Here is a 21019-nt window from a genome sequence, read left to right on the forward strand (position 1 = left end):
TGCCGGTCCCTGCAGCCGCCCGGGCCGCGGCCTGACCTCTTCCGCCTCATGGCCTGGTGAGTGCCGGCGCGGCGGCGGGCGGGGGGCGGCGGCGGCGGCCGCGCGCTCACGGCGCCGCTCTCGCCCGCAGTGACCGCTCCTTCCGCCTCGACGAGCAGCAGCTGCGGCGGCGGTTCCGGAGCCTGCAGCGCGCCCTCCACCCCGACCGCTTCGGCCAGAGGCCGCCGGTGAGTGCTGCCCGGCCCCGGCCGCCTCGCAGCGCCGCGGCCTTCCCGTTGGGGGGCCGTCAGCGGCTGCCTGGCTTTGCCTCCCTATAAGCCGGCAGAAGCCTCTGCTCACAGGCTCTCTGGGAGGGTGACAGCGGGGCAGGTCCCCGCCCTGCGGCCTCGCCGCCAGCGCTCCGCCTGGGTTTTATGACCTTGGTCACAGGAGATGGCAAAGGTACCGTTCTGGGCCGTCCTCTCCCCAGTCTTTGTATTTTACTTCTGTTAAGAATGAACTTTCAGTTTTACACACCTGTATTGGTGTGGAAATGTTATTTCTCTGCAGGTAACTAAACGTAATATATTTTGCTATTTATTATTATGAATAATTTGCTACTGAGTATTATTTATTTTCTGTTGACAGAAAGAACAGTACTACTCGGAGCAGCACTCTTCCTTGATTAACAAAGCCTACCAAACCCTCCTGAATCCTTTGAGCCGTGGCCTATATCTAGTAAGGCTTCCATTACATATTATATTAATACTCCCATAACTAGTCGTAGGTGGTTAGGGCAGCTGGTGATAATGTAATGAATTAGAGCTTTATAAACTTCCTCAGACTCCACCGCTAATTTGTGTTCCTCTGAAGAACAAACAGCTCTACCTAGGACAGAAGGGGAACCAAAAACAAGCTTGTCTGAAAGTTACCAGCCTTTCTATAGACCACTATTTTCTCTAACGCTTTACTGATTACTGTAATCTCTCTTCCTGCTTAGGTCACTAATTTATTACCTGTTTCACACGTTGTCTTTGGCCATAGTTGTTCCTTCTAAATTTGAGTCAGGCTCTTTGCAGCCTTTGTTACCTTTTCTTGCTCTGATTAACTGTTTATTCTTAGGGTCTACCTATGGAATTAATTTTAACAGACTCTGTTAACGCATGCTTCACTGAGTAAGTTCACATACTTGAAGTTTATCAAATAGGAGTCTCTGTAAGTTAGCTCTGTGTAAAGACTTAGTATTCTAGAAAATCATTTACATTGAAATAGATGTAACAACACTTGTTTCCAAATTCCCATTTTCTTCACAAGCTGGAGCTGAATGGAATACAGCTGGCACAAGAGACAGACTGTGATGCTGATTCGGAGTTTCTCATGGAAATCATGGAAATTAATGAGAAGTTAGCAGAGCCTAATAATGAGGGTAACCTTGAAGAAATTGAAACCTTAATTAAAGGTAGGTTGCAATCTAGAAGTATTGTACAGAACTAATTTACATTCCTGTATCTTCTGTCACATGAAAAGAAGCTAGTCTCTCTTAAGACTCAACTCTATCAGTGTATTTCATTTAGTTTCCTATTACTTATTTGCATTAGACTTGAACTGACTTACTCCAAGCGCTTTTTTTGTAGAAATGTTATCTTTTACAATTTATGCCACCTAAAAATCAAATCGGGTTTCAGAAAATCTGCATGACAGTACCTATTCTGAAGGTATATAGGTATATATATTGACAATAAAAAGGAAGTTCTTATTCAGTCTTCAGCAGATAAGGGCAAATAGATTGTTCTAAAGGAAAGAACCATTCAAAATGGAGTTCAATAAAATACTTAACTGGGTATCTCCTGGTTTCAAGGAGATAAATAATATGTGGAAATCTTGTGTGATGAAGGAGCCCAAACTGAGTAGTATTTTCTACCAGAAGTGGTCATTTGTCAGTGACAAGACTTCCAAACTTTTACCGGGTTCTCTCTTCAATTGAAAATGGTGAGTATTTTGGTGAATGTAGAAAAGAACTTGATAAAATATTTCATTAAAAGGCAGTTCATGAATTGGTGGTAGTGGAGAATCCAGACAAGATGTCAGCATAATCTGATGGTGATAAGGTTGTGGAGTTTGAACAAATCCAAGAGGATAAGACAAGTGAGATGTGACACGCTTTCTGTCAAAGCTATTCTGTACAGAGGAGACTTAAGCCTTTCAGCAAACTAGTTTCTCTACATATTAATGCAAGTAACCATGACATAATTTACAAACACAGTTACTATCTCCATACTGTATTTATTTGCAGTAATTTTTTTCAACTTAGTAACTATCACTTGTGGTATTTTTCTTCAACTTAGTAAATGATCGCTATCCTTACACTAGCAAGTTTCTTTTTTTATGTGGTTGGTGATAACCAAAACATAAGTTCATTACTGTTTTTCATTCTTTGTAATAACAACAGTATATCAGAAGCAATTAGAATAAAAAGTTATTAGAATAAAAAGAAAATTAATTGTAGCAGAGTAAACGGAAATTCTGAAAGTAAGTCAGACTTCTAAGAAGCTAGTGACCATTGGTGTCACTGTCCATAAAACCTGTCTAAACAAAGAAGCATGTTTGAAATGATAGTGAAAGTAATTGACAGCAATAATACAGAAAGCTCTCTTGGCTCCCAAAAAACTATGATACAAATAACAATGTTCCCACACAGACCATCATAATGCAGTGGTATTAAATATACTAAGTATGTGACAAATTGTGACTATTTTGTTTTACAGTTAAACAAGAAGAACTGACCAAAGATGTGACTGCAGCTTTTGAAAGAGGTAGTTATTTCCATTAAGTACTTAGCTTCCATAATATCAGTAATAAATGCTTAAAAAAAACCACAGTCTCTTATTGGCAAATATTTTCTGAACTATTCACTGCCTAAATAAGTGGTCCGTGTTGGATATTTAAAACAAATAGTTCTAACTTGACCTTTCCTTTAGTCCCAGACCTCATATGGGGGGGAGGGGGAAGCTCCAATACAAAAGTTCCAGTTAATTCCAGTTGCATCAGAACAATCATTCCCAACACATCCCGGACAGTAAGATTTTGTTTCCCAAAACATTGGAAAGGACAGACTCTTTTCTTAATCAAACTTCAAATCAACATCTAAAGCTTCAAACTTGAATTTGGAGATCTTGTTCTGCAGACTTGACGCTGTTAACAAAGTAGTGTCTGGGTGCTGTTTTTTTGCAGCAAGCAACCAAACAGGAATGCTTCAGCTGGTTGCAACTGAACCTGTATAGCAAAAGAGGACCTGATGCCCCATTTAGCTAAGCCTAAGGTTTTAGGGACTGCCTGGACCATCGTTAACATAATGTTGACCAACATGACCAGTTGGCAGACAGGAGTTTGAACCAATCCATACTAGCTTATTAGACAGGGAAGAAACCTTAATATTTTTTTGCCGCGTCTCAGAATGCTTTTATTGTTAGGTTTATGTAGTGTGTGTTGTAATAGTTAACTCATAAAGTACCATATGGAAAGTAGTGATGACTAGACCAGCATATGAAGAATTATAATGGTATACTCTGTCACTCCTTGTTCCATGAGAGTTAAGGACGGTGTTGCATCTATCCTTGTCAGCAGGAGATAAACCACCTTTCCTCTCCAGTTACTTAATTGTTTAAGTAAGGAGCAATTGTTTCAATCCAGTTTTGTAACAGCCTGTATCTGAACACCAAATCTTTTGCATTTTTCATTGATGGCTGTTGGTCTAATCATCTACACTTAAAAAAAAAAAAACCTGTCTATATACTTAAACTTCCCCAGTTGCTACATCAACACTATAGCCACTTTACAGGAAACTCATTAAAGGGTATTTGTGTCACATTTCTTTTTTCAGGTGTAAGCCATTTGTCCCAGACATTCTTACATGTTTTGTGGAACACCTGAATTGAGGCCCCCAAAACCTTCTGAAATGAAAATTATATGTATCACTGTTTTAATAGTATATGGGTCCTTACAACTTTTAGTTCTCAGTTCTAATACTGAAACAGTCGCTTTCAGTAAAATGTTGAGATGTGTCTTGAAAATGAAAATTCAGCCCTCTATGAAGTAGTAATTCTATGAAGTAGTAATATTTTATTTCATTTCAGATGATCTTCAAGAAGCTAAGAAGCTTCTAGCCAAAATGAAATATTTTGCAAACTTAGAGGATAAACTAAAGAACAAGAAGATCCCTTCCTGATACTGCTTCCTTTACCATTAGGAGTTAGTGTTATCTTCAATTAAACATCTGATTCAGTAACCAAAACTGGAAAAATGGTGTTTGCCTCCTGTTTTTTTGTTAAAAGTCTTGATCCTGAGAGAAGGAAGGTTAACATAAAAGAAATTCAGTGCTTACTGCAGCACTGATTAAATAACAGGTGGAAGTAGGAAATGCTTATAACCAGGAAAAATTGTAATAGTAAGTTAGGACTACCATCCTAGCAGGGGTTACAGGTATGGAAATTAGTATCAAACAGGCATACAAACACAGTAAGGAATTAAGATTTTTGAGCTACTAAAATGTTAAGAATTTATTTTATTTTGAGGAAAAGTCCAGTATGGAATGTTGAAGATTAAGCAGAAAGCTCATTCCACAGGCCCTCCAAGCTCTATGTAGTCTCCTTGTCTGCGTTCTACTGGATAATTCTGGAAGGTCTTCAAAGGTGAAATGTATTTAATTTCTATTGTCTGCCCTCTCTGATACTTAGGTGCTTTTTACGATGTTGATCTTGGTATGCTAGGAATTGACCGTCATAACCAATGCAGGTCTTACCCTGTCACACAGTTTAAAATGTTAAAATGCTAGATTGGGGAAGGAAAAAAATAAATTCAACCCCTCAAAACTGTTATATTGTACCCTTTTAGGAAATAAGCCTGTCTAATAAACCTTATTAATAATAAGGATAATTCAAATAGGTGCTCTACAGCCTTTGTTCCTATGGGATAGACTATCCTTGTATTGTTACGGTGTTAGGACTGAGTGAGGAATGTCCTGAAATCTTTCAAAGGAATTACTTCATTGAAAAACAGCAACCAAATACCTCAAGTTTTATATTAACTAAAATATTTGAAATATGAGTTTCTGAGTGGGTCAGTTCTCATTTGGGTTTTAAGTCCACAGAATACTAGCTATGTTTTATTGAATAAAACATATTAACATATATTTGATTATCTGGATCTGAAGACTGGGCTTAGAAATAAAAAGAAGAGCTGCTGAATCTTATTGGCTGTCTAAAGAAATCTGCAAAAAATAGAGAAACCCACTGAACACCTCCCCCCTGCATTTCTGCATTAGTGCAATAGTAAGTTGTGTCTAACCATTCAGTCTATGTATAATACAGTATATTTTTAATAACATTTCAGAAAGATTAACTTGCTTTTTAATTAAATTCTATCTGAATGTACAGGAGGAGTTAAGCTCCTTGTTCATGTTGTTATAGCTAATTTAAAAGACTATTCATAATTCCCATTAAATTAGTTAGAGCTGTGAAGTTGCACAGACTTTTTCAAAATTCATCATGGAGCTGTCTTCTTTCATACAGCTCTGTTTCCTTTTCTTTAGTATTTCTTCCAAAATTAAGCTTGTGAAATTCCTTTTTGATTTCCAGAAAAGATTTGGTTTTTGTCTCAGGAATTACAACGAAGATGAAAGCAGCAACTAAGGCGCATTCCACTAAGAACACCAGAAAACAATACTGTTTCAGTCCATTCTGAAAATAAAATACATTTGTTTGATTACAACGTGTCAAGTATGATAGTGAGTTTTGGAAAATGTAAAGCTTTCTGTTTCCAGTCAAACCTAACATTGCCACCCCGATTTTTTTTTTTTTAAGAGATGTTCCACCTATTATCATAACTTTACATGTAATTTTTTTTTCCTGAAGACAAAAGACTATCAAGCGGTCTGCAATACACTTGGTAATCTTTCATTTAAAAAAGTGTGGGTTTTTTACACACGTGTTATACATGCACAGGCTTAGAGTATAATCTGACAAATTTTTATTACAAAAACTTTTTATACATGTGACATAAACTGACAACTCATTGTTTGCTCAGATAAAAGTTGCTTAGACTTAGCTGACTCATTTTAGGAGTTGAAAAATTTTTTTAATCTTTTTATAAATGTTTATGAAGAGTTTTTACTATAAATACTTGTTCAACAGCAGAATTCAACCAAGAAAAAAAAAGGATTATTAAACTGAGATACCCTGCTGCATGCAGTTCAAGAGTAACTACTACCAAGAGTAACTGCTAAAAATGGAAATAATAGGCTAGAAATGAAAGCCTATACTGTTTTTCCTAATATACTTTCTGGTCAGAGAACCCCCTGTAAGTAAGTTTAGCTTGGACAGTTTACTGAGACCTAAGAGAAGYAAGCAAGCTACTAGCCTCAGGTACTACTTTTCTTGCTACTGTGTCAAAGTAGAAGCTATTAAAAAATGTATTATTTGAATCTCAGCATCTAATTAAGGTTTTTTTAGTTTTGATACAGTCTCCATTTTTTGACTGAGCATGAAAATTACCCCCATACATTCTTTTTGTTTTTCAATTATTTTGTCATGTTTTATTATTGTTTAGATATCTAAAAATATTTTAAGATGGACTGAATCTAATTATACTCTGTTGAGGGTTTGTGCACATCCTATGTTTGACTGTTATTGTATAAGAAAAAGCAATCTGAGGAAACCTAAGAGAAGGGTAAGGGGAGGTGAGGCAATTAGGAAAAGAAGTTATAGATACTTACCACTATAAAGGGAAAGAGCATTCCAATTGTGAAGAAACTAATCCAACTAATAGCTCCTCCTATCATGTAAGCAGCAGGACGTGAAGACTGTATAAACAATTCAGCTGTCAGGGTATTTGTTATGCCACCTGGGGGAATCAGTTTCAGAAACAGAACAGGTCGTTATGCTAAGTGTGCATTTTCAGGGTATGTTTGAAGCTGAAAAAAAGGCAGYTGCTTTTGAATATGCTACTAGCTGATCTGCTTCTATTCAAAATTATTCTCAACAGATTATTCTTAACTGCAAAATTATGAATCGATTGCTCACGTTGTACGTATCCTTCTAAAAAGTGTCCCTGTTTCAGTGGGACTGCTCAGGGTGCTAGCGTTCCTTTAAAAGCACAACAGTTTTTTTCTTGTTTTTTATGTGACTAGAATGCATCAAAGGCCAGAACTAAGACTTTCCTCATGTCTAACTGGCGCTGAAAAGAATGCACTATGAGCCTCAAAGTGTGTTTCAGGTTATATGAGACTACTCTGTTTTGATGAGATAGGACCACTTTTGTTGCTTTAGCCAGAGCATCAGCAGCTTTACAGTAAGTACTCACTGTCTGGCTTGCACAGCAGAGTTTCTGACTTTTTTACCCAAACACTCATCTCACCACTTATAAACTTTTATTAGTGTGTAATACCTGGTCCCAACCCAAAGCTCAAAATGAAGGCAAATATAGATGTCATGCTCACATATGGCACCCATGAGTGCAGTTCCTGGAAAGGAAGAGAATGAAAAGTTTCAATTCAGATTTTGATTATCCAGTGTTCAAGCCTGGCTTAACAGTTCTCACAGCTATTTTATTGCAACTAAGACCAACCCTCATTATTCAAAAAGAAAAGCAGAAGTTTACAAAAAGTTACAATAAAATAATTAAGTCTAGGCTCTGCCTAAAGCCTGGCTCAGTCAATTTTTTTTGCCTGGCCTAGCAACTTACTCTACTCCAACCTTACAGACATCCTGTAGGTGCCACTTCTGTGGCCTCCTTGACAACCTGTGCAGCCTGTAGACCTACTGTCCCTCCAAGCATCAGACCCAAAATGTGACCACATGCGATACATGCACCTGTTAACTTCAGTGGTGTGGATGGGGAAAGGGTTACAGCTCTTTAATCCTACCTTAGTCAGGTAAGGATTTATCAGGCAATCAAATACTAACTGAATGGAGTTGCTTGCTGTTGGAGCTCCTCCTGCAAGAAGCTGTGAAGGACTCGGCACTTAACAGGGACCTGGACAGCTGCACCTACATCATCTTGCTTGGATTACCAGAAGGTAACAATGGGGCCCTTAACACTGCACCATAAGTATATAGTAGAGCATAGTCTTGAAATGTAGAGATGCATTTCTTCTAACCTTCATTTCAGGATGTTTGTGGGACTGCCTTACTCAGGCTGATAACATAAGCAGAGCAATTTATGATGCATTTCCTTATATTACATCAACAAGCACATTCACATGGTGAATTTAGGGCACTATGAATACCTCTAACGAGCTTTCTGCAGTTTTTGTGAATTTGCATTTAATTCTGATTTAATGGGCTTAAGTATATTTTGAACCTCAACATCCTTAAAAGATTTTCTGTTTGTTTTACAAGTGACTGAAGCAGACTCTGATGCTCAATCTCACTATGTAGTATTTCATCCTAAAATTACTTAAAAAGAATAAGAGGCTGTTTTGTCATTACTTAACTTTAACAGCATTAAGCACATAACTGTAGCTTTAAGACAAATACAGAATCAATTCTTAGCTTACAGCATTCTCTTATTTTAGGGAAATATCATTCTAGAATTAATCAAAATCCATCTAGGAAATGTTTCATTGCTGTCATTAGTTACGTTGCTATTTAAACCTATGCAGCTCTCATCCTGACAGCTTCTTTTGAATAGCACAGATTTTCACTCACTATTGTCATATCATGTAATATAAATTCACCCTTCTTTGCACCTGGTAAGTCAGGGAGAAATCTGTTTCAATTTAATAAACATGAATAAAACAAAGGTACTCTTTCTCATTTACCCCATCTCTCCGAGCTTCTCTATATGGATCCTTCGTTTTAATAAAAGGTTAAAAAACAGATGGAAATCAGCAATTATTTAGGTTTGTAAGTATGAAATCTTACAGCATTTATGCCACTGAGCTGCTGGCCCACAGTCATCACAATCACAGTAATGAGCTGCCATCTCACACCACAATCAGTGAATAATTGCCAGGGTTTCTTGGATTTCTCCCCATCTAAGGCAAAACATTCCCGCTGTATGTCTTCCGTCTCCATTTGATATTGTAAAGAGCCACAAAATCGCTTCAAAGCTAATAAAAAAGAAGGTATTAGATTCTTGTATATTTACCTATTGAACACAACTTCTGGAAAATCATGTTTTTCCATAATGACCTGACCTTTGCTAGGATATGAAAACTGTATGTTTTAGGAAGTTGTGGAAAAAGCCATTTGGTCAGTGATTTGGTATTTGCTTGTTGGTTTTCCACCATGAAGGGTATTCTTTTTATTTAATTTTTGCTCTGGTGGATTTGAACATTTCATTGACGTGACTTCGCTTTTGTTCTTTGTGTTTGCTGTTCTTAGAGGACTGTCTCACTTTAAAATACTAAGCTTGGTGAATATTTTGTTGGTGAATATTTTGAAGTATTTTATATCTGAATCAAAGACCTCCAACCAGTGTTTGCAAGCACCTTAAAGTCTTTTGCTTAAATTATAGACTGATACCAAGTCTTTTGCTATGTCCATGCCTTTAATTTTGCCAGCGGAATGCATTTAGTGAACCACAGTAAAGAGGATAGGTAACTCTTCTAAAGCAAGTATCAACAAAATTCATTCGGATGGAAAACTAAAAGATCTCTACTAAATCAGCCCTTTTAAAATCTTCAAGATTAAGTATATCATAAATGACCATTTGTCTTTTTAAGGAGAACATCAGAACTTTGATGATCCTGAAAGCAAAAAGTTTTCAATCCTATTGTTATCGTTAACACTGTAATGTGTTTGAAGTTCTAGCCATTCTTCAGTATCAGTTCAGGAGCAACCACAATTCTTTGGAAAAAAAAAAAAGACAAACTCAAACAATAAAAAAAGAAAAAAACACAGAAAAACAACATAAAACAAAAGCAATCCTTGATTATGCTGTTAAAAAAAAATGAGAGGCAAAGACTTCAATATGATATGGGGCTTGTAAGCTTCWCTTATATTAACAAAATTGCATTTAAAAAAAAAGGATCATAATCTGAAAGTAACAGTAAAATCATCTGTGACTTCCCAATTAGACAGGATTAACTCTGTATGTCATTTGTAGTTATTGTGCTTTTGCAATTGTGATGGTCTATGAATATCTCTGGGGCAAAGTAAGTAGAGAGATCTGATCAGCTGACAAACTTGGCTGGGGGCGTGGGAGGGGAAGAGATAGACTTGCAGGCACACATGGCCATACCCCAAAATTTTCCTATTTTGTCTGCTTGTTTTTTAATTACACAGCTAGTCTAACAGAAGATTTCACCTTTCCCTATGAATTTCCTTTTCCCTCTCTTGTCATTTCCAACAGATTTAACCTTGGCCTAGAGACTTCCCAGTAAAAGAGGCTTCTTCAGACTCCTTTTAAACAGACTGTTGAAGATCTTTCCACAAGGCATACTGCTCTCTCTGGGAATACTTTTTCTAGACAGGTAAAAACTCACAGGCTCATCAACAGTACTTCAAAAGAAGAAACATTAAAAAAAGCAAAGGAAGAACTGAAGTTTTTCCTTATTTATGCATACAATGAGAATTAAATGAAATTTAAAAAAAAACACTTATCAGATGCTAAAAAGGTAAACTTCTAAATTATGTATATTCATATAATATTCATACAATAACTATGCATATTCTCATAAAGCTATACAATAGTAGGTTTATTTCAGTGAGAAAAAAAGCAGACTTAGCAATCCTTGAGTGCATCATTAAAGTTTAAAATTTCTGCAGATATTATCTAGCCTTATGTACAGAAAGAGTTTGATGCACTAGCTTCCCAGTATATGATACCTAATGATGAATAGCCAAAGAAAATAGGTTTTGTGTATTTCTTTCTGAGCAATACTACACAAATATAAACTTCTAGATATGTAGAATTTGTAGAATTTGTGTTGAAACACGTCAGAGATTTTACATAAAGAACTTCACACACAAGCATTTATCTTAAAAACAACAATTTGACACAAAGGAATATCACCATCTCTACAGAATCCATCTTGATCTAAGTAACTGCTGAATACAATCTCACAGGGACAAGCTTACAACAACAGCAGCAAAAACTTCACGGAATCTACAGAGCTTTGGCAATACTTAACCTATCTGACCATTCTCAAGCAGGTTATAATTTACTCCTAGAAGAGAATATGCTGTCCCTTGTTCATTTCTCTCTTGTTTAGCATTTTAAATGGAAGATCCAGAGGTCACAAGTGTTATTTTATGTCACAGTAAATGATCAAACCTGGTGGAAGTAGAAACACTGAGCACATTTCTGACAAATTTGGGATTCACTATTTTCTTGTGTGGGTTTGTAGACTGGGATCCCTTTCAAGTCTTTCTGTCCCGATTTTTTAAGAGTGCCTTTTCATATTTAAAGAATTGACATTCTATCAAGCTGAATGAATTAAGTAGACCTACTTACTCACAATGGCTAATACCCTGCTCCTCGGAGTACTATTCCATGAGGTATGTCTGGGAAGTGAAATACTATCCATGGTGTGTGAGGATACAAATGACTAACATGGTGTCTCCTTTTGGCATTTTATTATGAAAAAAATCTTTTGATAATGAATTTCTTCTTGCAGCGTAAAAGAATTGTGTAATTTCAGGATAAATAAAAATCAGAAATAATCTAAATTTTTGCGTTTGAAGTTCTTCTCATAGCGCATTGGCTTCACTTGCTCATTTATGCATTACTTCGCATATTTTATAGTTATATAGTTTATAGTTTATATAGTTATATAGTTATTTCATGAGTAGAGTTTGAATAAAACAAGAACAATCATACATCTCTCAAAGAGAAAATAACCTGAAAACTTTAAGCTGTCATAGTTCTCCTATATGAGACATCAGGGAGGGGAAAAAAAAAAGGGGGGATATTTAAAAATATAACCAAATATTTTGAAAACAGAGATCGAAGGAATTTGCTACTCAAATAGCTAATGATTCCCTTTTTAACATGACATCTTCTTTAATAAAAAGCTCTCTAATTTTTCAGCTAGTTATACTGTCTCCTTTTTATATTACTTTTAATTTTTTTTTTATTTTTTTAACAGGAAAAGTACAATAGTATCACTGAATAGAAGAAAATATCTGATGTAATGGATACTTACTTGTGATATATCCTGGGAAATTAACAAAACAGTGAGAGATTAAGTATTTTGCATGTGTTATTTAATATAAGAGAAAAATTATGAAACCTTCAAAGATTTCAGTAGACAGTAACAAAATATGAACATATATCTGAAGCAAGGTGCTGAAGTTCTGTTCACAATCCATTATAGATTCCTGAGTTTCAGAACCCATTTTTCCATGTAAGCTCACTAGGTGAAAAACTCAGGCCAAAAAGCACAAGGCAATATAACTGTGCTGCGTTGATGAAGAGAAAAGTGAAATCTGGAACCCCATATAGCCATTGTGATCTTTTGTAGGTTCAGAGAAAGCATAAATGCTGCAAGTTACCTTTGACACAGCTCAGCTCATCACCTCTGTCAATAAGAAGGTATCTGGGACTTTCAGGAAACCATGGCAGGAATACAAGTTGGGCAAATGCTGGGAAACAGCTGCTGGATAGCAACAAAGGCCAATACGTTTCTCCACCTAATAATTCCCTGGAGGAAGTGTGGAAAGGGAAGGAAAAAAAAAAACAAACAAAAAAAMCAAGTAATTAGCTAATGGTGACTATTCAGAAGACTGTTGGGAGCAAGATGTTTCTCCCTTGAGAAAAGTTTCCCTGTAACCAGTTACCTACTTTTTGTGAAGCTCAGCAGAAAGTTCGGAAAGTAAAGAGATGAGCAACACTGCCTTACTGCTGCTTACTGCTGTGTTGGCCCTAAGCATTATTTTCAGGTTTGCCAAAGCAGTACTTCTTAGTAGTGTGGAAAAGTAAAAACATAAGGACCTCACCTTAAGGTCAGCAGCAATATATCTGCTTTTGATAACCACAGAATAATTTACGTTAGAAGAGAACCCAGGAGGTCATCTGATCCCACCTCCCATTCAAGCTGATCTGATGAGAAGGTGTATTTAAATATAGAAATGAATCATTAAAATTGGTATAGCTAGAGTCAGCAGAATGATGCATTGTGGGCAATACAAACTTGTTAAAATAGAAATTGTATTGCATTTTAAATAGTGATCCTAGCTTTAAGTAAGATAAGATTATATAGCCTGAAGTTTGTCTTCTACTTTATTTCGTAGAATCTGGTACGACTTCACACCTAAAGCATCCAGCAAAAGAAGTTAGTTAAGAAAGTGGCAATATAGAAAAAGAAAAGGAAGTCCAATGGCTCTTAGTACCGGCACAGAGGAACAATAGATGATATGCTATTTTTCAGGGTATTAGCAGTGGCTCTTAGGGCAGTTGGAAGCTTCCAGCAGACTTCATGAAAGAAGCTGTTCATTTTGAGGTTGTACAGTCTCCATTCTTGGAGGTTTTCAAGACCCAACTCAATAAAGCTGTTAGCAACCTGGTCTGAGCTCAGAAAGGACAAAGAACAGCCGTAGTGCTAAAATGCATAAATTAATAGTCTTTGCCTCAATCTGGTCTTATAAATTATGTTATGCCCCACTGTCTCCAGCAAGAAACTGGAAGAAACACCAATTCAGCATAACTGTATCTGCTTTACTGAAGTTGCTCTGGCTGACCCATCTAATCTGACAATACCTCCATAGGGAGACAGTATAGATGGTTTGCAGTAGTAGAAATAAGGCCATGAAAGCAGGGTTTTCTTCCTGCAGGTAGATCTTCTGTATGAAGTTGATTCAGTAATGCTACAATGACTGCTTTGCAGGGAGCTGCACGGAACTGAAACTCCCTACATATGATGAATACAAGGCACACAAAAAATTTTATTTCTAACCTCAAACCAATTATTTGTCCTGTCAGAATCCCCCCACTCAGAAAGATGGAACTGCCCATGGCCATACCATCTCTAAGATGTTTTGGGGCAACCTCCCCAAGATATAGAGGCTGCACACAAATCCCAATACCTGCAAGGAAAAGAAAAACATTCTTCTTTTAATAGATTAAATCTTACTAGGTTTTCACACAGTTCATGATAGTCAGCATGTACCCTGGATTTCTGCGCTCAAGAAAGTTTGCTCCTTTACCATATTCTATTTATTGATTAATACCGAAGTACCATTAATGAAACATTGGTTTACTCTGGATTCTTTTTAACTGTCCTCTCTATTTCCTCCCAAAACTCCAAAGGTTCTTCATAGGCCTGACTGATTTAATATTCAACATGCAGGATCAAACATCTGCTGTGACAAAGAGCTTGTTTTAAAGCATACAGAGCTATGAGTTTATCCTTGGAAACTCAGAATAGTTTCTTCTGAGTTTTGTTGCATTTAAAGGATTCTTTCCACAGGAGGCTGTATCAAAGTTATTTTGCCCATCATCCTGATCCAAGTTGTCTTGATCTGATTTTATTTGGCTTTTGCCTCTTACGATGTTCTTCCCAAACTATTAGTACAAGAATTCCCTCAACCAGCTCTAGAGCTTTTTCAGTCCCTCCAGTGATACCATCTTTGCCACAGCCCACTGCTGAAACTTGTGATAGAATACCACCACTATTATAATCATTATTCCCGATAGCACCAGAGGTATGGTTCTCCATGCCTTTACTAACATGTCATATTACACTAGGTCAGCATTACAGCACTACAGTCTTTTTAGTCTCTAGATTTTGCTTTGAGAAGGGTTACTCAAAACATATAAGAAATCAGACTTTTTCTGATCTGTCTATGAACTTAACAGCCTTTGGATTCCAATTTAGACTGCAGAGTATTTTTGTCATCATATCTACAAAGCAACATACAAAGATGAATCAGGCTACGTACAGAATCAGCAGTAATGATAACTTATCATTCACTATAGTTTATTGAAAGTAGGAATAGAAATTCATTTACCTGAATTTATGCCGATCAAAAACCTGCCAACAATCAATAGCTCAAACATTCCTGTAGGAAAACTGATCCCCATTAAAATGGAGGCCAGTATTGCTATGATATTGTTCATCAAAAGAGCTCCTTTTCTAAAGAGGAAAAAAAGAGAACATTATGGATATATGGAGTAACGTGTTTTTTAAAACCTTTTCCTTTTTGATAATATGGAAAAAAGGGCTTTGTACTGAAGACACACTATATTCACTGGAATCTAGCTAATAGAACTATTTACTCATATTTAAAAATAAGTCCCAACATAAACATAAGGTATAAATACAACAGAAATGCATAACAAGGTAGGGGTGTGTTTGTGTTCATTCATGCTGTATCTACATGGAATGCTTATGAAATGTTACAAATTATGCAGCATGTCCTTACTGGCATGAAGGCTGTAAACGTGTGTATGGGGAAACTATGTTTCATGCCGTACAGCATGTGCATACCTCTGCTTAGATATCAATAAATTTAATGGAAGGGCTGGACTGGAAGACTAAATCAGCATTCTTCCTCTTTTAAAGTAACATTGGAATAAACTGTAAAATACTGCTAGAAAACTGCTTCCTAGTGAAAACATTTATAATTACCTAAGGTATATTTTCTCCCATTCTTTTTCTATTTATTTACATTATATTACAGTAAAAAAGTATGAAAAAAAAAAAACATGCTATATCTCTACTTGGTGCCACAACTCACCTGCCTAGCCAGATTGCCATGCTGCCTCCTATAAGGGCTCCACACAGGCCTCCAAGTGAAAATACAGAAGCAATGACAGACCAGAGGAAAGTCAGAAAATCTGGATTTAGCTTCTTGTGATAACGGCTAGTCCAGGTTTCATTTAAAAAGTTGTGTATATGCTGCAGTACAAGAGAATGAGAAATGCGTAGCACTATGTGTAAGCCCTATAGCATAGCGCTATAAATAATTTTCATCTAAATCCTGAAATCCCATTCTGGGAGCTAACAAGAGACACCTATCTTAGTGGCATTACATTAAAAATATTAATGACTAGCAGAATCTTCTCTGACCAGAATACCATTTCCTATTCCCCATACATCTCAAAGACTGCTGAGTGGCTTTCCTTTAGTACCTTATCTCAGGAGAGCCTATATTCCACTAGAAACACATAACCTTTCCATATACCCCTGGGAAAGAGCTTTGAGGTCCTTCTGAACGAAAGGGGGACAGGGAAGATGGGCAAGTCCCACCAGCTTTAGCAAMACCACACAGAAAAGAGGTCTCAAAATCTAAAGATCTGACTGCCAGGAAATTCATCCTGACATTTGATTTAAATTTTGCTTTTAGTGTAATCCAACAATTCACAGTAAAATCCCCTTTTTCAGCTCAAATTTTCCTCCTCCTTTCTTACAGTCTTCACATGTCAGTACTCTCAAACTGTTATTCTACATGCTTGGTTTTGTAAAATTTGCCTTCAGAAACTCTTGAACTGACATGCATCTGCAATTACAGACTCATGCTTTTAGCCAGCAAACAAAGAATTAACACATGAACCAACTTCCTGGACACTCCCTCCTCTTCTAGCATATGACATCTTCCTTCATGATCAGCTTATTTTAACATTTACAAAAAGCATACAGTGCTATAGCAAATTCAGTCTTTACAGTTGGATAAGAAAATAAATCAGCTGACAGCAGAAAATGATATCCACCACTTTCATAAGATCATTAGCTCAGTTCCTCCTGAGTCAGCCATGAAGTATGCAGAATGCTCAAGGCCATGGTAACRGATGCAAAACGAACAAGTGGGTGGAAACGCCTAAGATACAGGCTCAGACAGCACAGATCCAACTTTTTTCGCTCTCTAAAAAGATCTTTCTCAATATGCTTTCTTGTAATAGACTGCTGTAACTATCTTTAATATTCTGGGCTACATTAGCCAAAGGTATTAATGGAAGATGTTACTTATTCATTCAGTTAATCCTTCGAAAACAGACTTTCAAAGAGGTATTTAGGTGGCATGCTTTGTCACTTTTATCAGACATGGAATACCTCTAATGGGAGATATTCAAACAACAAATTCATATGAAACCCTTTAGGAAATCAACAAGAATTCTTCATATGAGAGGAAATCTGCTTTGGTTCCCACTGCCATCACAATCAAAGTGCGTTTGGCCTCTCAGTCCAGTGAGACAGAATACCCCCCTTACGATAAAACAACCCTGTGAACTACAGGACAATATTTTACCTGGGTGGGTGCATTGATAATGGAAACATTATATCCATACTGAAAGGTCCCTCCAATTCCCACAGCACAAACAGACAGAAATAAAGTCCAGCTGGGAAGCTAGAGAGCAAAAGAGAGTAACAGAGGCATGAAAAGGGATAAGGCCTTGAACTCACACACATATTCTGTCTAGAAGAAAATCACAGTGAAACAATCAAACATTCCTGAACAGTGAAAGTAYTTGGTTATAAAACTATACAACTTCGCAAAGACCTGCAGGAGGAGAAACATTTCGCGCTGACTTGTGCCGTGATCACTGGCATCTTTGAGAGATGAACCAATTAGAAGTTTTCAGATTAAACGTGGGCTACACAATCATTTTATATCCGATAGCATATTTACTGAACTGTGCAAACGCTTTTTGAATGAACCATGCTGCTCATGGCGCCCATTTTTTATGAAAGAATGTCAAAACTGCTAATGTTTGGTGTTAAAGGCACAAGGAATCAGTGTGAGAACTAACCAAACCCCAAATTCTATAACTCACGTTTCGTCTAGATGCAAGAAACAAAAATATTTAATTTACCTCAACAAGACCATATGCTGATTATTAAATTTCTACAAGTTAGCAGGTGCTAAACCTTAATACCTTGAATTACAACACATAGTGCATTGATAACTATATTCAATCTAAAGTTTTTTAGCATGTGTTTAATTTTTCAGATCTGATGACTTAAAGTTACATTCCTAAGTCAATATTTAGGAGCTCAAACTAATAATTTCACAGACCTATAGATTTTAAGGTCAACAGAAACCACTGTTATGATACATTCTAATTTCTTGTCTAATTGGTCATAAAACATTTTACTTCAGATAAGGCCTCTGGGTCAGAGAGGATTTCTAGAGGTTTATACAGAGTCTGGCTTTATAATGTCATGCTTCTTGACTATACCTTTATATTGAATATGACAGTACAAAAATTAATGCCCAGGTGTTCTAATAGTTAACTACCCCTTCATTAAAAAATAGGTCCTAATTTCATCTCATAGTATCTTTTTGTCTAACTTAAGGTAGACACAACATTGTCATGCACTGTCTCCTATATTCTATCTATAGATCTATATCTACATATATATCTATATTCTATCTATATATCTGTATCTCCTGTTAAATGCCCTTTTCCTATCTAATTTCCTCTTCCTTCACAGGTAAGGACTGTAAGCAATTCTCTTTGACAAACTTGTACTCCCTTCTCAAGGTATGTAAACCAGTTCTTCATCATTCTCATTCTGGTCCTATTCCCAGAAATGTTGAGTTATTCCAGGTGCTACACTGTATTCTGAAAGTGTTTTGTCTTTCTGAAGATAATTGACCATGACTTTCTTCATTCAGAACTGATCTTCAGAGGGAGTTGAAATTGATCTTATCAAAGTAAAATCCAAGTAATGCTTCCATTAGGTGCCTTAGGATTTCCTCAGAATAAAGTGTTTCTCTGAGATTCTCCGAAAATCTGCTCAAAAGCAATTAATTAAGAGTAACAAGTAAGGGCTGCAGTGATTACAATAGGAGAACTAAAACTACAGGTGGTAAATATAGACACTGTATACTCAAACCTTTCTATAACCCCAAATACTGTCAGCATATTTTGTGCATCTCATGGGAGGCAACCTGGAATCTAGAAAAGACAGTAATTGATTTGCTTGATTCTTCCATGGCATTTGAGTTGATACAATATTTTTTTGCACAGATTATTACATATGTTAGACCTTCTATAAATAGATAGCAGTGTTGATGAATTTTAAAAATAGCATCAACATTAACTATATTAAAAGTCTGAAAGCCATAAAAGGTCATCCATGGTCCAGGCAATGTTCTCTTGTCTTTAAAATAGCCATGGTTTTTATCTTCTATTTCTTTGATGCATGTTTGTGATAGTAGATTCTTATCAGATGTTGCCATATGCCCTCTATTTCCAATTACCAACGAGAAGTAGTAATTTTGGAACAACCCCTTGCAAAACAGTTTGGAGTTCTCAATATTATTCTGCTCTTTCCAACACCCAGAATGCATGAAGGGGACCAGTTTTCTGATAGAGCCCATTGGTGACTTCCACTGAAGTACAAATAGATCAGAGAAAAAGCAGTGTTGATCAAATATCAATTTACTTCTTGTCGAGAAGAATTTTCTTCGACATAAGACAAGCAGTCATGTTATCTAACAAGTGATTAACTCCTCCAAGTCCATATTATCTTTTTCTACCAACCAGAATGAAGTTTCATGGTTAACACTTTAATTCTAGAACAATCCAATGTCAAGACATTCCTGTAAAGATCTCCTACGTTTACCAAGGTCACTGTTTTAACCTACATAATATGACCACAGACAATCAAAGCATGCTTAACGTGGAATAAACACGAAATAACATCATCCTTATCAAGACCAACGAAAATGCAGCAGCACTGACACAGCAGCAACACCAGTCACATGTAGAAATGCAAATCTCATGAATTTTGCGCAGAAATAGAAGACAAAACCCATGGATTTGATTCCTGTCTCTGCCACTGACCATTTGACCCGAGCTAGCCACTTAATTTCCCTGCAACTCAGGTTCCTGATCAGCAAAATAGATGCTTAAAACTTTTTGTTAAGAACTTCAAGCTCTACTCAGAGGAATAATTAAGAATTATCATTATTTTACAATTACAAGAAAGCACTCCTACTATATCACTTTATTTTAAGCAATGCTGTTATCTTCTAATCCTAGTTAAAAATAGCACAGAAGCCTTATTTTTCTCTCCAAAAATACTTAGATTTATTTAATATTGGACCAAGAACTAAACAATAAAACAGTGAAAAGATATCACTTAAGGCGAAAGAAAAAAAGAAAAGCAAACCCAGAAAAATTAACACATATCATGTAACTTATATTTTGTTACAGCATCTCCATTCTTCTTCCTGCTCAAATCAGTCTGCTCATTACTCTCACATGCTGTGTCACATGGGAGCTTAGGCCCAGACTTTTCAGAGCAGAGACAACGGCCTTACCTGTTCTGTGAGCTGCTTAACTCATGACAGCTTAGGAGCACTTTCACCTCATTTCAGAAACACGCCAGAAACAAAAGCCAGTTCAACTTATACTCAGCGTAAAAACATAAGAATCAGAAAATGTGCTTTTACAGCTCCCATTTTATGACACAGCTAGGAGTCACAGGAAAATATAAAACTTCACAAGCCTGATCATTTAATGTAATTTTGATTTGAAACTAAACGTGAAACAATTGGAGACTTTCAAACACGTGAATCGTTGTTAAAGTCACAAAGTCTCTGCAGGAGCCAGCCTTGCGGGCCAAGGCCGTTCTGCTCACCTTGCGCTGCCTGGCAGACCCTCTCAGCAGGGACTGGTACTCCATTCTTAGCACCAGCTGAATTACATTTCCTTTGCAAAGTTTACTAAAAACTACACTACAGGAGTAAAAGGTGCCAAAGAAAGGAAGTTACTGCTGCACGAGAACACAGGGCGAGGGGCCTGCATTCCGGCACGGCCGCCGAGACTCCTCTCGGCGGTTCGCAATATCCCCACGGCAGCAACGTCCGACCTCCGCGAGCTCCTACCAAGCCACGGCAGCTAGGGAGCAACTCACAACAGAGAGCTTTCCAGGCCCCCTTACCACGGGAGCAATTCCCTCACGCGGGTCGGGGCAGGAACTCCCGCCAGAGCCCCCGGGGGGCAGTAACCTCGTGCCGCGGCAGCTCCCGCGGCTCCGGGCAGCGGGGCAGCGAGCGGCTGCCGACTAAGCTCCTCATCTGATTGGGATCTGGCCGCCGCGGCAGCCCGCCCCGCCCGCGCCTGGTGCCGGGCCGCGGCCAAACGCGCC

General features: G+C 37.3%; 2 protein-coding genes across 4 annotated transcripts; one reads left to right on the plus strand and one right to left on the minus strand.

Moving 5' to 3' along the window:
• HSCB (HscB mitochondrial iron-sulfur cluster cochaperone) lies at positions 1–4281 on the plus strand (the record flags this gene model as incomplete). Its single annotated transcript, XM_026071550.1, has 6 exons — positions 1–56; positions 131–227; positions 628–717; positions 1294–1438; positions 2745–2792; positions 4113–4281. Coding segments are annotated over 6 exons (528 nt in total), but the record flags the coding sequence as incomplete, so codon positions are not given.
• A 344-nt stretch (positions 4282–4625) lies between these two features.
• On the minus strand, positions 4626–20967 carry LOC112968876 (solute carrier family 2, facilitated glucose transporter member 5-like). Of its 3 annotated transcripts, XM_026071565.1 has the most exons (11): positions 20510–20967; positions 17166–17264; positions 15657–15817; positions 14928–15052; positions 13874–14003; positions 12474–12622; positions 12125–12136; positions 8898–9085; positions 7420–7495; positions 6749–6876; positions 4626–5714 (listed from the first exon to the last, which is right to left on the minus strand). In XM_026071565.1, the coding sequence occupies exons 1-11, from the start codon at positions 20552–20554 to the stop codon at positions 5511–5513; spliced, it is 1317 nt and encodes a 438-aa protein (XP_025927350.1). In that variant the 5' UTR covers positions 20555–20967; the 3' UTR covers positions 4626–5510. The 3 variants fall into 3 exon arrangements, with proteins under 3 accessions (XP_025927350.1, XP_025927352.1, XP_025927353.1); XM_026071567.1 differs by lacking the exon at positions 12125–12136; XM_026071568.1 differs by lacking the exon at positions 4626–5714 and having other exon boundaries at positions 6755–6886.
• Positions 20968–21019: the final 52 nt, after the last annotated feature.

This window comes from Apteryx rowi, unplaced genomic scaffold, assembly GCF_003343035.1.
Source record: "Apteryx rowi isolate R43461 unplaced genomic scaffold, aptRow1 scaffold_328, whole genome shotgun sequence".
Lineage (NCBI taxonomy): Eukaryota > Metazoa > Chordata > Aves > Apterygiformes > Apterygidae > Apteryx > Apteryx rowi.

Coding starts and splice junctions, on each gene's coding strand:
- LOC112968876 (XM_026071565.1), bottom strand. CDS start 20,554: ATGGAGTACCAGTCCCTGCTGAGAGGGTCTGCCAGGCAGCGCAAG. Junction 7,496..8,897: donor AGCTCAGTGGCATAAATGCT/GTAAGATTTCAT, acceptor CTTCCTTTCCAG/GAACTGCACTCATGGGTGCC. Junction 5,715..6,748: donor TGCTCTTTCCCTTTATAGTG/GTAAGTATCTAT, acceptor TTTTATTTTCAG/AATGGACTGAAACAGTATTG.